This window comes from Glandiceps talaboti, chromosome 6, assembly GCF_964340395.1.
Source record: "Glandiceps talaboti chromosome 6, keGlaTala1.1, whole genome shotgun sequence".
Lineage (NCBI taxonomy): Eukaryota > Metazoa > Hemichordata > Enteropneusta > Spengelidae > Glandiceps > Glandiceps talaboti.
The window spans coordinates 28,804,211-28,821,142 of record NC_135554.1 but is presented as its reverse complement, the minus strand read 5'-3'; the positions used below and the strand labels follow the sequence as shown (position 1 = coordinate 28,821,142).

Here is a 16,932-nt window from a genome sequence, read left to right as displayed (position 1 = left end):
CTACATTTCTAATTCTATTTAGTCCACTATCTACATTCTACAATTGTTGTGATGAAACCCCATGAGATACAACTTGCACACATAAGGGCAGCCATACTTAATTCTGTATTTCTCATGACCTGACAGATCCTAAATTTCTTCAATCTGGTGAACTATTTAAAAAATTATGCCCTTTATGACAGGATTATAAACTAATCACAATGTCATTGATAATATGATGGTGACCCTAGTGTGTATCTGAGCAAAAAGTATCATTTATTCCTGAATTTTGAAAAGTTAATAAAACAAATGGTTCAAAGTTTCCTTCTGACTTTGTCATTTTTAAGTCATTCACAATGTTAATTAATGATGATGAAATGAAAATATCACCAATATGTGCACAAACACTTGCTTTTTCAAAATATTTTTTTTTAACAGAGCTACCCATAATTTGTAAGGTGTTATGATGAGAACATAGAAATAAGCAATGACAGCCAAGTCAAAACATATTGCACATGTCCTCTGTAATTGTTACATATCTCCAACTCTAAAATCTTTCAATACTCAAAAACTCACACATACATTGTAAGTCCAGTAATATACACAAAAATATATTCCCTCTAACTATTTTGGAATGTTTTGTGCAAACTTACTCAAACTGATGACAAGTGTTATTTTTCAGTCGGACATGAGGGTGAAGTGACTGAAATTTCATTATTTTTAAATTTAATTTTTTTTTTTTTTACAATTTATGAATTTATTTTTTGATATTTCATGCATATTTACATTTGTTTCATACATTCAAACTAATATCATATTGATTCTGTTGTGCATATTTACCAAGCCTAATTATTAAACAAAGCCCTTTAGCTTTTTGATAATGCAACTCAATTGCCCACTTAGGTAGGTCAAGTGTGACTGTTGTGTGCATACTTACTTGGGCTAATTATCAAATGAGACCCCTTAGCTCCTTGGCAATGCAACTCACTCAGGCAGGACTGATGAGGCAATCTTCAGCTGCACGTGAGTATAAAATTCAGGAGCAGATCATACAAAATTTACAATTACTCACAAGGTATTTGCATCTTTTGAAAAGCACGATATTGCAGGTTGACTTTACAAGGCAATAAATAGTACATAGCTTTACAAGGAACTTCTCATTCTACGTTAGTTACATTTCTTGGCAATATTACAATGGGGAAATGACACAGATCAGACAATTTCTATTTCTTCTGGTTTAAAACCACACCAATATTCTATAAATATATATATATACAATAAGCACCTATCAATATGGAAGAACACGTTAATCAAACTTCTTTCAAAAAACTTCAGATTGTATGAAATTCGCTTGGTCATGAACATTGGGCAGTGTATATGCATTCACATGCAGGATGTCATGGTTTTTCTTAAATAGTTCAAATGTTGGAAGTTTCTAAGTTTTACCAGAAAGGCAAAATGGATGTGAAAAGTGTTATCATTGTCATGTTTTCCATTTGTATGAATGACTTATATCTGTCACTTGACAGACTACTTGACTGTGTTATGATTTCACAGAAATAATTATTGAAAATGTAGATTGACATGTTACTACTGAACAAGTAGTTTATGTATGGTTTCTGTAGGAAAAATTACTTCCAGTTTATCAACTTTATAGAACTGCATTTATCATTAGTTTATCAATTTTTATAGAACTGCATCATCTGTTGTCAATTTTGTCAGTGTTCTCCCTGAACGAGTATACATAACAGGTGTTGTACATACCAGGTGTTATACATAACAGGTGCTATACATAACAGGTGCTATACATACAACGTGTTATACATAACAGGAGTTGTACATAACAGGTGTTACACATAGCACGTGCTAGACATAACAAGTGTAATACATACCATGCATTGTGCATGCCAGATGGTATACATACCAGGTGTTGTACATAACAGGTGTTATACATATCAAATGTTGTACATACCAGGTGTTGTACATATCTGGGTGTTGTATATAGCAGGTGTTATACATAAAATGTGTTATAAGCAAGCACCATTGGCAATTTAGGCAAATTTGTCACCAGAGTCAACATCAGACTCCAGAGATTTCAGTTAACTTGATAAATTATCAATAATTTAATTTCCAGGAGACATTCACACCTTGGCTTCTGAGCAGCAACTTATGAAGCCCTGGCATGAGTGTACGTACATCAGTTTTACCTATAACACTATATATCCAAAGGAAACAACTTCATCAATTTGTATAATTCCAATCCATACTATAACATGATGCACTGCTAGAAAACAGCCATTATAGTATGCTCACAATTTTGGACATTTTATCGCATGACAATTCTTTATTTTGGAAATTATTCTTTTTTAAGAAAAATTTGAACTTCACTGTTCCTCAATTCCTTCTTAATTCGTCCAATAATTGTGGTGAAGAGTTTGGTATTCAATTTACTAATATTACCAAGATTTGAATGTTGTGGATCAAGAACTGACAAATAATCTCTTGACAGATGAAGCATTAATAAGTTGAGTTGTAACTGTGACACTGTAGATACTAATAAAAAGTGTTCCATCAAAAACTTGTTAGATATAAAATAATAAGACAAAAAAGTCAGTATATACTTAGTGTATCTTTTAAACTGAAAAAATAGGCAGTTTTAGAGCAAAAATTGTCTACTGAGGATCGAATGATAATAAGAGTAGGAATAAATTAATAATAGAGGGGAATTATCAAATTAATAATTAATCATTGCTGTCACAAACTTTCCTAAAAAAATCTGTGGGAAATATTGGAAAAAAGTACATATACTGTAACACTAGTTTGTACATCATAATTTCTACACTGAGAAATCCATTTGTTTGCGTTCTTGTAACTATTCATTACTTTATAGTTTCAAGAGTGCAAACAATGACAATTCTTTTAGTCTAGGAGATGTAATGATTGAAAACATACTAATTTTCTTTTTTGCATTCTTTCCACTTATCAACTATTTTCATATCAACAATATAAATTTCCAGAACTTTGGTATTTAGCCATCTAGATGTAGACGTAGATAAAACAAAATAAGTGCAAGACGATTAAGATTTGTAAGGTAATGTATTGCAAGGACTTAACTCATACAATGACATCCTCGGCTTCTTCAGGATATTACAAAATAATAAATTCCAGCTCTGGTCTCTCAAAAAAGTAATAAATTCAACAACTCAAATTAGAAAATAGCATCAATCGCATTGTAGCACAACTGTACAGTTTTTAAAAATGTTTACCCACATGCTGATCCATGCTAGGTATAGGTGTTCATTTGCTGAATGATTATCCAGTTGCCTATCCTACCCTGTTGTTATCTTTGCAACATATGTGATCATTTGGCTGTTGCTATGGCCAAGCGTAGTCATGTTGCTAGACATATTTGGATACATTTTTTGAATGTTTATTCACTTGTATAAGAATCCCTGTTGTTATCTTTGTGAAATACACCATCTTTGGTTGTTGCTATGGGCGTGGTCATGGTTGCAAGGGATATTTGCATACATTTTTTGAATGTTTACTCACTTGCCTACCAGATGATGTTGTTATTTAACCAAAATATATACTCCCATTTGGTTGTTTCTAAGAGCGTGGTCATGGTTGCTAAGGCCAATTGTGTAAATATGTTTTGAAGAAAATCTGCAGAATAACATTTCTAGAAACTTCTGACCAAGTTTCAGTCTCATTGACCAAGTACTTTTTGAGATAAAAGTTTTTGACCAAAACTTTGACATGTTTACATCTAATTTGCATATCACTGATCATTATATGCTTACTATTTGTTCATCTATACACCCCCAGATGCCCCCCCCCCCCCCCCCCATTAAATTTCAGCTGAATCTGCTCTGTAGTTTTGGAATTAAAGATTTTTGACCAAAAAGACACATTTTTAGCCCTAATTTGCATATTACTTGTGGAATCATCATGTCATGAACAAATCTTAATTTACAAACCCCTAAGAACATTCTCACCAAATTTCAGACCAATCTGCCCATTTGTTAATTTAGGTCTGTTCACCAAAAAATGACATTTTTTTACCCAAATCACACATCTGTGATGCAATCATTTTCATCTGAACAATTTTCCATCTACATGTCCTAAGTAATGACCCCACCAAAAACCAAGCAAATCGGTCTGTCAGTTTTTGACTTTTAAGTTCGTTTGCAGACACAGACGCATACACATACACATACATAAACACACACACACACACACACACACACACACACACACACACATTTCACCATGCCTATAGCACTACTGAACTTCACCTCAGTTCATCTGTGCTAAAAATGAAGTTATGCTAATAACAATACTATAGTGTTATGCAAATATTTATGTTCTTCCATTATCTTGTAAGGGTTATAGATAACTATTACCAGTACACAGAAAAAGGAAAATATCTTCCCTCGATCCCCTCCATATCAAGATTTGAAAAAATCTCAAACTCTCTATGTATACATGTTTTATGAGTTTGTATATTGCACAATGGTCTGTTTCATTTTATCCTAACTGTGATGCATTGGTCAATGTCTTGTAATCACTCTAGGTATTATGAAAAAGTTTAAAATGAGTTCCTCTATAGGAAGACCTGCTATCATACAAATGAGTCATCCTCTGCATCACTATCTGGAGTTTCCCGAAGACCATAGTAGTGTACAAAGGTGTATTCTTTAAAAACAATGTGGGTCTGCAAGGCAAAAAGAGCAAAATTGAAATTAGAAAGCTTCATCTCTATTATGATGGTATGTTATATATTACATTATACCATATACCAAGTATAGTTTTCAAAGTAATTCAATACAGCGAGTGTACACTGAACCCATGCAATAATTTTCTGTATCATGCCATGGCACACTTTACTCAAATATGGCAAGTAGCATTTATATCATGATTTGGCTTCACCTTTTCTTAATATCTTTGTTTTTGTATGTAAAATAATGTTTCAATATCAATCTATGCAATTATGTGATTCAAATGGTGTTTCTATACCAGTTTAATGAATATATTAAACTTTGATATATGACATCTTTACGGCCCAGATACAGGTTTTGCAGACCTTGGTAGTACAGCTTACAACTACCCTTCTGCCATACAACCTCAGTCTGCAAAACCCATATATGGGCCATAAAGATCAATGACATAAATTATTTATGTGTACCAATGATTACTTTCATTTGTGCATACACTGTACATACTATTTTTACTACTTGCACTGCCGTGAAGTAAAGTTTTGCACTATTGCATACATACATGTGTATTTGCCAATCAGCAGTCAATGTCACACCAGCTTACAGAGAGCACAGTAATACTTACTCGTACATCTTGAATTAGGAGACTTTTCAAATTACGACAAAACTAAAGGCAAAACATGATACAATGTATAAATTGCGCTATTTACTCTTGTGAGTTTAATCACTGATTACACGATTTTATCTCTTACCTTGCCAGACTTCTGCAGCTTCTTCATTTCTTTGACAAGAAGTTCAAAAGAAGGCCTACTCTCAGGTTTACGATGCCAGCATCTCAACATAGTATCGTAATATTCTTGTGAGACATGTTTAGGTTTCTCCATCCTGTAGTGTTCTTTAAGCTTCTCTGGTAATCTTTTTGTGCTAATATTAGGATATGGAATAGAGCCTATATAGGAAAGAAAGAAGAAAAGAATATTAACAAATCACTTTATGTTTTAATAGTATATACTACCTACCTAAGGACGTAATGATGTATAGAAAAATTCTACTTAACTGTTAAATGTTTTATTAAGCAGACAAATTTTCCTTTTTAGACTCTCTCTCTCTCTCTCTCTCTCTCTCTCTCTCTCTCTCTCTCTCTCTCTCTCTCTCTCTCTCTCTCTCTCTCTCTCTCTCTCTCTCCCTCCCTCCCTCCCTCCCTCCCTCCCTCCCTCCCTCCCTCCCTCCCTCCCTCCCTCCCTCCCTCTCTCTCTCTCTCTCTCTCTCTCTCTCTCTCAAACGGACACACAAACTGTCAGACATATTTATGCATAAAAACACAATAAGCTGTCACACACTCAAATTGTTACACAAAGACAATAAGTCAAATACACACACACACACCTGCACACGCATGCACACACGCACACACACACACACACATACACATATACACAAACATGTCTTTGATAAACAGATGTTAGATATATATCACAAACTCTCACACACAAACAACAAACATACAGTGATGGTCTTACACAAATACACGACTTGTACACTAACAAACTCACAATATTTCAGGATATGAAACAAAGAATCTCATGAATTCTGTTTTCAAATTGTTTGTTTATAAAACACATAAGAATCAATACACTAATATCACTTACCTAGAGTTGCAATTTCCCATAGAACAATGCCAAAAGACCATCTGTTAATGAAAAGAAGTCTGTGTGAACTTAGACATTAAAAAGATTTGGCCTTGGAAAATTTGCATGAAATAATTAGGGTTATTGCTAGCAATAGCCACAGTAGCAAAAGACGACAAAAAGTCCTAAATGACGATAAAAAATCAGCTATCACCACAATGGCAAATTGATAATTTCCCCCATCCATACTAACAAATTCCTCAAATACAAAAAAAATACCACCAATTGCGTTGTAGCACAACTGTACAGTTTTTAAAAAATGTTTATCCATATGCTGGTCCATGGTAACAATAGGTGTTCATCTGCTGAATGACTATCCAGTTGCCTATCCAACCATATTGCTATCTTTACGATGTATGCTATCATTTGGCTGTTGCTATGGGTGTGGTCATGTTGTTAGATATATTTTCATACATTTGTGTATGTTTTTGTTAACTTGTGCATGAATTCCTGATATTATCTTTGCAATACACATGATCATTTGGCTGTTGCTATGGGCATGGTCTTGTTGCTAGGCATATTTACATACATTTTTTGAATGTTTATTCAATTGTCTATTAATCCTCATTATCTTCGCAATACATGTGATCATTTGGTTGTTGCTATGGGCATGGTCTTGTTGCTAGGCACATTTGCATAACAAACTGATCTCCAACGAACAAGACAAACAGAGAGAGAATCAATATGTGAAGAAGGTTTTACGGCACGGAGAAATCCAAACAAGACTCGTCACAAAGTAAAAAGTCTGATGTACAAATTTCGGTGTGCATACCTTACGTCAGGGGGTGTCAGAAAGGATAGCGGCCATATACAAGAAACATAACATCTCTTCATATCACAAGCCGTTTAATACCATCAGATCCATCCTACCCTCGGTCAAAGACAAGTTAGCTCCACAAAAAAATGCGGCGGCGTATATATGAATACCAGTGTGGGAGCTGTACAGACAATTACATCGGTGAAACAGGACGCCAACTTGCCACCAGAATAAAAGAACACAAAAACTCCAAACTCAGACCCATCACAGCAATACAAGAACACAGTAAAGACTCTAACCACTGCATCCCTGAAAACAATTTCTCAATACTCAGCTCCAACCCAGAGAAATGGAATCGTAGAATCCGTGAAGCAATCGAGATTGAACAACATAAACCAGTCTAAACAGAGACCCTGGACTTGAACTACCCAAAGTCTACTCCAGCATCATAGTAAATCCCACCCATGGGGGTGGTTTTTTTGGGTTTTTTTTCCAATTTTTAACCACAGAGGGCACACCCTGGTGATGAATCACAGTCATGAGATATGGCCGAAACTGCGGTACACCTTTCACATGTACAGCATCACGTTTGTTCCAAAAGGTATCTTAATTATAATTATTCTCAGTATCGTAATGGAACACAAGAGCATTCATAGTATCACATATGTATGATTCTCACTCCATATAGACTTGGACTACATTCTAGTTGAACAGAGTTGACTAATTTTTGTTGAAATGTAGTATTTTCAATGTAGTTAGGAATTTTAGAACTGATTTCAAAGGTAGCACTTTCAATTTCAACCGGCTTTCTAGCTACATCCAGACGGCAAATAGTAGCCTGACAGCTGATAGTGAACCCTGGCAAGTGAACCCTAAACACAGCTACAGATGACAATAGAAATATGATATTTGATATCTTTACATTATGCATCTGTAAAGTTTGTAATACATAGCATATGTGGTATGTTATGGTAAACTTTGGAATTGAAATAACTGTTAATTTACTTCCTCTCAAAACATTTTTGAGTAGACGTTGAAAGTCACATTGAGTTGTATTGTATTGTATTGAGCTTTATGTGTAGTTAAGCTTTACTTCATAAGAAAGTGTGAAGAAATTTTGTAGTACAAGGCCTTGCAAGTAATAAAAACAGAAAAATGAATGAATATGACAGTTTAGGACCATGGCAATAGTTCCCTGAAAACTATTATTAATTGAAGTCTGTCAGTGTTAACTTTGCCGACAATAGTTGATTGTTACATTTTGTTTGGGTGTAACTACACAATGCTTTCTATAAAGCATGTTGTAAGATAATATTTACTCCAAGTCTTTCTATCAACATTTTAATGTATATAAGCTTCTGAAAGTAAAATATCATGTAAATTGTCCTGCTGAAACCTTTTCTCTGACTGCCATCTGTTTAGAATTTTCACCACAGAGATAATGTGTGGCTAACACATTTGAAATCCTAGCACTAATCCTAAAATTACAATATGTTTCTCTTCCTCTTCATGTTACATTCAGGCTGAGATGTCAACCAGACCAGGTGAAACCCCTAGGCCCTACCCCCATCCCAACCTCTTTAGACCAGGTGAAACCCCGAGGCCCCCATCCCAACCTCTTTAGACCAGGTGAAACCCCTAGGCCATACCCCCATCCCAACCTCTTTAGACCAGGTGAAACCCCTAGGCCCTACCCCCAACCCAACCTTTTTAGACCAGGTGAAACCCCTAGGCCATACCCCCATCCCAACCTTTTTAGACCAGGTGAAACCCCATCCTCATTCTTTTAGACCTGGTGAAAGCCCCACTCTCATCGCACTTTGAAAGTCAGACCATAGAAAGTACATGTACTATCCTTACTTTAAAATGAAGATTCAAGGTGATTGTTATGTTCAAAATTTCCAATTTCAACCCCATCCCTTATAGTTCTACAGTTCTTATTTTAAATTGCTCTTAATTTTTTTTGTACAAACACTGAGTTGATTCTTAAACTTGCCAATTTAGGTTTAAACGGAAATAAGAATGTATCACTTACACGTCACTCTTGGCACTGAATGCACCATCCAGAAGACTTTCATATGCCAACCATCTTCTTAACGATCTCTGTAGATATGTACATGTACATGTATGAGTCAAGGTGAGCAAAAATAAACAATTAATCATTTTCCTATGGAAATCTATTTCTTTTCAGATTAATATTGTGTCTTTTGATCACACAAGTGCTTTTACAGACACCAACAAATTTAGTATAAAATCTAACTTATGTCAGTCAGAATGAAAAGTAATTAACATTTTTCTATTATAAAACCTGCACTAAATGCAACAGGACTATTTTTTCATCAAGCTAAGATATATTCACTAAAAATTGGTCAAGTTATTGTATCTGTCAATTAGGGGTCAATATTATTTGTAGGTGGTGTAGTGGCAAGTGTCAATCTTGAGCAAAACCTTGTTTTGGATCTATTGCTATGTTAAAATTGTACTAGTTTCAACTGGAATATCATATTTTGATCAGTTGACCACAATATATTCACTGAAAATTGTTAAAATACCAATAAATAGTTAGGCATTTTGAAGGCACTGGTTTTTGGGTTCAGACCCAAAAATCAATTTGATTAGATTTATTGTATATACAGCTGCTACAAAAAAATATGGTTACCCACAGGTGACGCAATATTGTTCAAATTTATCAAAAACACGTTCCAGTTGCAACTAGCTTTAAGTCAATATTAAGTAATGGACTTACCCTGACAGGTTCATTGGTCATTACAAAATCTCCAAATTCATACATGTCTTGAGCTAATCCAAAGTCTGATATTTTTGCCCTGTTATTAAATGTGACCAAGATATTTGCAGCAGCAAGTTTTCTATGAATTAGCTGAAAAGAGAACCAATTCAATTAATAATCCAGTCACTTTCTTGAATGACAGACAGGTGTACAGCGCCCTCTGTGACATTGTTTAATGCTTATTTTGTTTTTTCTAGTGAACCTCTTCAAACAAACCATTTCTCACACATTGCTAGTTCTGTTACACTTCATACGATTATGGGGATTTACTTGTGACTTGTAAAATGTTTGGGCTGCTCATTTCCTCAATCTAATTCTCAAGAAGTACTAAGTGGTAGGGTAAAAATAAAAAAAACTTTTGAGTTCTTTTTCCACATTCACTAAAAACCAGCAGAATTCTGATATACTCTACCTACTGACTTCCCTTTACAAAAATAGTGCCAATGGCAGTGTAGCACAACTGTACAGTTTTTAAAATTCTTTATCCACATGCTGATCCATGCTAGGTATAGGTGTACATTTGCTGAATAATTATCCAGTTGCATGTCCAGTCCTGTTGCTATCTTTGCAAAATACATGATCATATGGCATCATCACAATTCCCAACTAGACACCCAAGGTAATATACCCACCAAACATCATGGCAATTGGTCCAGTTGTTTACACACGCACACGCACACACACACACACACACACACACACACACACACACACACACACACACACACACACAGACAGACAGACAGACAGACAGACAGACAGACAGACACCACACCATGCCTATAGTACTACTGAACCTTATCAGTTCAGTTGTGCTAAAAACAAAACACATGTATGCTTCGCTATTATTTAGAAGTCTTCAATTGATACAAAAGATTCAGGCACATACACACATAAATCAAAACACACCTTCTCAGATACCAGGAATTTCATTCCCATAGCAACATCCGATATTATATTCATAAGTTCAGGAAAAGGAATGCTATGTCTGGGTGCATCCTCTCTTTTCCGACTACGGCATCTCCTCAGATACTTCAATAGACTTCCATTAGAGACATACTCCGTGGCTAGGCAGTATTGAGCTGAAATAAATCACATTACGAGGTTATAGACATGCATAAAGGCATACTTTACACCCATTTTGTAGCTTTTCCTTTCAGCTGCTTTATTGAGTTATTTTACCTAATTTTTTGTGTGATTGTAAATTAATGTTGTGATGATTGAGGACCTCAATGGAGAGAAATATTTCAATTACTTTGCACTTTGAGCTACCTTAAATTAATATATTTTATTATTATTATTATTACAATTGAAGGGCTTAATATAATAAAATAAAATACCGCCAATGGCTTTGTAGCACAACTGTACAGTTTTTGAAAATGTTTATTCATATGCTAGTAGTAGTACATGCTAACAATAGGTGTTCATTTTTTGAATGACTATCCAGTTGCCTATCCAACCATGTTGCTATCTTTGCAATACACGCTATCATTTGGCTGTTGCTATGGGCATGGTCATGTTGTTAGATATATTTGCATACATTTCTGTATGTTTTTTTCACTTGTGTATGAATTGTTGATGTTATCTTTGCAATATACGTTATCATTTGGCTGTTGCTATGGGTGTGTCTTGTTGCTAGGCATATTTGCATATATTTTTAAATGTTTATCCATATTTCTATTAATCCTCATTATCTTCGTAATATGTAATCATTGGCTGTTGATATGGGCGTTGCCTTGTTGCTAGGCACATTTGCATAGTTTTTGAATGTTCATTCATTTATCTTCCAATTCCTGTTTGTTATCTTTGCGATATACATGATTATTTGGTTGTTGCTATGGTTGTGGTCATGTTGCTAGGCAAATTTACATACATTTTTGGAATGTTTATTCAATTGTCCCGTTGTTATCTTTGCAATATACGTGATTATTAGGCTGTTGCTATGGGCGTGGTCTTGTTGCTAGGCAAATTTACATACATTTTTTGAATCTTTAATCAATTGTCTATTAATCCGTGTTGTTATCTTTGTGAAATACACCACCGTTTGGCTGTCGCTATGGGCGTGGTCATGGTTGCTAGGGTATTTGCATACATGTTTTGAATGTTTACTCACTTGCCTACCAGAGGATGTTGTTATTTGACCAAAATACACTGCCATTTGGTTGTTGCTAAGGGCGTGGTCATGGTTGCTAGGGCCAAAATGTTTCAAGAAAATTTGCAGCATAACACTTTCAGAAACATGACAATGAATATTGAAAACCTTAGCTGAAAATAGGAAACAATACTTCTGTTAAACGTTGGTGAGCATGTATAGAATGCATGGCATATGCACATGCACTTTGGCGCTACTAACTTCCAACCCCATGCTTCATAGCAAAATAGCATCAATGGCATTGAAGCACAACTGTATTGTGTGGTTTTTAGGGGTGCGGTCTTGTTGTTAGGCATATTATACCCATGCATGTTGTTATCTTTGAAATACACACCAACATTTGGCTGTTGCTATGGGCATGGTATTGTTACCAGCTATATTTCATATATTTTTTTGAACGTTTATTTGCTTACCTATTAATCCGTTCTTATTTTTTATATACTCTGAAGGTCAAGGTCAAGGTCAAAGTCTTCAAAGATAGCTTGCATGTGTATTACAGTTTTTGAGTTATGCAGTAAATATGGATTTTTAACTAGAAATATGGCTGCCACGTGGTCAAATTTGCATATATTGAAAAGAAACTTTACGTGCATATGTCCCATATGATATGTCACCTTTGTGTCAAGTTTGAAAGCAATCAGATATTGCATGTCTCAGAAATTACATATTATGGCCAACCGGAGTCAATGGGAGTAGCCTCCTCCTTACATGTGATTATGTGAGGTTAGAGATTAAAATGGAATCTGTATCAAGTTTTTAATTTGTTATTTCAAATGTGGCCAACATTTAGTAAACAGTTATATGAGCACCACAATTAATTGTTATGTACATTTCTTTTCTTCAGTATTACCATTAAACATGATTCTAAAAGAAATTGGCAAATAAACTACTATGAAGTGTCTGTGATAGGCAAGAAATAGCTTAAATTTGATAATTGACCCTGAAGGTCAAGGTCAAAGGTCAATATCTTAAAAGAAATTTTAGTCCCCAAAATATGAGAGTAGGCACTTGAATAATGTCTTTATATAACACAGTTTTTGAGATGTGCAATGAATAGTAATTTTTAACCATCAACATGGTTGCCATTTGGTCAAATTTGCATATGTTGTGAAATAAAGTGACATGCATATGTCCCATATGATGTCACCTTTGTGCCAGATTTGATTAACACTGGATATTGCCTTTCTGAAAAATGATGTATTATGGACAGACAGACATACAGACAGACAGACAGACAGACAGAGACCATTGTAATAGTCTCCCTTTGGGCACTAAAAATTATGGATTGATTAAATTTATTGGAAAGATTGCATCACACAAATATCAAATAATTACATTTTGGTTTAGACCAATTCTTTTATCTGGATCTTATTGCAAATTTGCTAAAAGTTTTATTACTAGAATATATAATACGGTACAGATTATTTTTACCAGTAAATGAACAACTTTGACTTTGAACAAAAGGAATTAATTGGTATCACATTCTTTAAGAATGTGAATAATATTTTCACACTAAAATATTCCGACTCAATCTGATTAAAATCTGATGTAGTGTACATGGTGTGATTTCTTTTTGGCTTTTACATTTACTTTCGTTTGTTCTTTTGTGAAGGGAACCACCAAACTATTACGATAACATAGTTGTCTGTGCTCTGTGCTCATGCTCTTTTCAAACAAAGCGCTCTGAAGTATTGTACCTGTATGTTTTGGCTCATTACACATTTTCATTGGTTGAGTGAATTCACTCAGCGCTCTGGTGTGGCTCAGGAAAACCTATGGAATTGTGTCAGAGATATGTAACAAGAGCTCACAGAAGAACAAACGACAGTAAAGTTAACAGCCAAAAAGAAATCGTGCTGTGTACACTAAATTGGATTTTAATCATATTGACCTACATTGTAAGATATGTCATATTTCCATTACTTCTTTTTCAGTGTGAATTGAAAACACATTACCCTTTTACCAGTGCTAACACTGTGAAAATAATGTGTACACATGTACATGTACATGGTAGAAATGTATACAAATGCAATAATATGCTATAGTTCCAAATAATGTATGAACGTACACAGATGTACACTGATTTTTATGCATAAGTTTGTGATGAAAATGCAATATGCAAGATTTAAAGAAAATGGAAACACTGTCTTAAACCAATCTTTAAATTTGGGGTATTAATGCTTATAAGTTTTCTCTAATAAGTATACACAACTTACTTGTAAAGTGATTACTTTCAACAATCTTGTTACAAATTCCATGCAATACCACAATCCGTGGATCTGGATTCATATGGGCTAAGATTTCAAATTCATTCAATAACTCTCTGTTAGCCATGTTATTCTTAGGATCTGAAACAAAGAGATACATGTAAATATTAGTACATAGGTACTCGTTTCATACTAGTTATCTGGCATTGACTTGGTGGCTTGTTGGTGGCTGCATTATCAAAAATACCGACAATAGCGTTGTAGCACAACTGTACAGTTTTTAAAAATGTTTGTCCATATGCTAGTCCATGCTAACAATAGGTGTTCATTTGCTGTATCTCGTTGCCCATCCAACCATGTTGCTATCTTTGCGATATACGTTATCATTTGGCTGTTGCTATGGGCGTGGTCTTTTTGCTAGACACATTTGCATACATTTTTAACTTTATCTTCACAATATATGTGAATTTTTGGCTGTTGCTATAGGCGTGGTCTTGTTGCTAGGCATATTTACATACATTTTTTAGAATGTTTATTCAATTGTCTATTAATCCCTGTTATCTTCCAATATGTGATCATTTTGCTGTTGCTATGGGCATGGTCTTGTTGCTAGGCCAGTTTGCATACATTTTTTAATGTTTATTCATTTGTCTTTCAAACCTTGTTATCTTTGCAATATACGTGATTTGGCAGTTGCTATGGGCGTGGTCTTGTTGCTAGGCAAAATTACATACATTTTTTGAATGTGTATTACATTGTCTATTAATCCCTATTGTTATCTTTGTGTCAAAATATTTTGAAGAAAATCTGCAGAATAACACTTCCAGCAACATCTCACCAAGTTTCAGTCTCACTGACCAAGTTACTTTTTGAGATAAATTTTTGACCAAAATTCACATTTTCACACCTAATTTGCATATTACTGATGATATCACTATATATAATATTTATTCACCTATACACCCACAGATGCATCCCTGTTAAATTTCAGCCCAATCTGCTGAGTAGTTTGGAATTGTAGGTTATTGACCAGAGACAAATTTATAGCCCTAATTTGCATATTACTGAGGGAATCATCATGTCATGAACAATCTTAATTTACTCACTCCTAAAAATGTTCCCACCAAATTTCATGCCAATCTGCCCAGTAGTTTTGGAGTTTAACTTTTTTGACCCAAAACCCACATCTCCAATGCAATCATTTTCATTTGAACAATTTCCCAACTAGGCACCAGAAGTAACATGACCACCAAATATCGAAGCAATCAGTCCAGCAGTTTTTAACTTTAGGTTGTTTACACACACACAGACACACACACACATCCACACACAGACAGACAGACAGACAGACAGACAGACAGACACTTTGCCATGCTTATAGCACTACTGAACCTTATCAGTTCAGTTCTGCTAACAAAACCACTGGCCTCAAACTGACCACTGCAGTCTGTGTTTGAGCCGTAGTCTGTAACTTGCAAGGAAGGGAAGTCCCATTCACTTTTGACCCTATGAAACGACATTGCAACACAGGTTTTCCCCAGCACTTTGGTTTCATGCATTAACATTCAACCAATGAGCGTCGGCCCTCATTTTCATGCAATTTCATTTCGATGCATATAAATAATATGATAAAATGTTCCAAGGTAAAATGCTTAAAATAGTAATGGTAACAATTTGAGGACTACTTTCATAGTGTGAATGATTAATCATTCACCTACAGGAACTACATTTACAGTCCATATACAAACTTTATATAGACTAATTAAATTAAAATATATGCAAGCTAATTTACACTGTCTAATTTTCATTTCCTAATGATATAACTATGTAAATCTTAAAGGCAATTTTGGATTAGGATTGAAATTCAGGTGTGAAAAACAGTTCCTGGAGGAACAATAAGAACAAGTTGGTCCTGAGCTAAAGAATAATCATGTGTAATCCTCGTGGCTTCAATGATAAGATAACACTAAATGCAAGATTCTTGGATTGCATCATGGCCCATGAACCCATTTTCAATAGTTTAAAGGCCACGGCATTCACTGTTAAGGGAGCATTCAGTATTTACAGGGTGTGGGGGTTAGGGCCAAAACTATAAGGGGCAATCAACCCCAGTCTGTGGCATAAAATGTGACCCTTTCCCTAGTTGGTTGTGCTAAAAAGTGAACCTCTCTCAATTTCCTCTCTATAAATTATGACCCTTCCCCTGTTCAAATATTTCAATGAAAACTCTTTTTTTTTTAACATTGCCCCCTGTGGCGTAGTTGTTAGGGCTCAAGATTTCTAGTCAGGTCCTTGGTTCGAATCCCACTAGAGACAGGGAATTTTTCTGTCGAAAAAATCCCACCATATTGATAGTTTTTAAATGCATCTATTGTTTCCCACCACAGTATAAGTTTGTGTTTGTATTAAACCAATGCCTGAGTTTGGATCTAATTAGCTGAGCTGAAGGCCAGAACTCCCAAAGTCTAGATGGGCATACAACTGACAACCTCATCAGGACCAGGGTCAACGTCTCCCTACACTCCACTACATTATCCCTAATATCTTGCCATGCTGTTCCCCCTTTACTACTGTGAGACCACTCCTCTCCTCATGTCATAACTAACAGTTAATTCAGTGTATTTCACTGATATGTTATATTAC

At 34.9% G+C, this 16,932-nt stretch overlaps 1 protein-coding gene across 1 annotated transcript in view; it reads right to left on the bottom strand.

The window, feature by feature from the left end:
* Positions 1 to 4,232: 4,232 nt before the first annotated feature.
* Positions 4,233 to 16,932, bottom strand: part of LOC144437061 (uncharacterized) — an 85,970-nt gene continuing 73,270 nt past the window's right edge. Inside the window, exons 9-15 of the mRNA XM_078125928.1 lie at positions 14,299 to 14,430; positions 10,840 to 11,012; positions 9,889 to 10,020; positions 9,178 to 9,245; positions 6,347 to 6,387; positions 5,450 to 5,646; positions 4,233 to 4,696 (exon numbers count right to left, since the gene is read on the bottom strand). Coding sequence (XP_077982054.1) covers positions 4,604 to 4,696; positions 5,450 to 5,646; positions 6,347 to 6,387; positions 9,178 to 9,245; positions 9,889 to 10,020; positions 10,840 to 11,012; positions 14,299 to 14,430 — 836 coding nt within the window. The 3' untranslated portion in view covers positions 4,233 to 4,603. The remainder of the gene's footprint in view (positions 4,697 to 5,449; positions 5,647 to 6,346; positions 6,388 to 9,177; positions 9,246 to 9,888; positions 10,021 to 10,839; positions 11,013 to 14,298; positions 14,431 to 16,932) is intronic.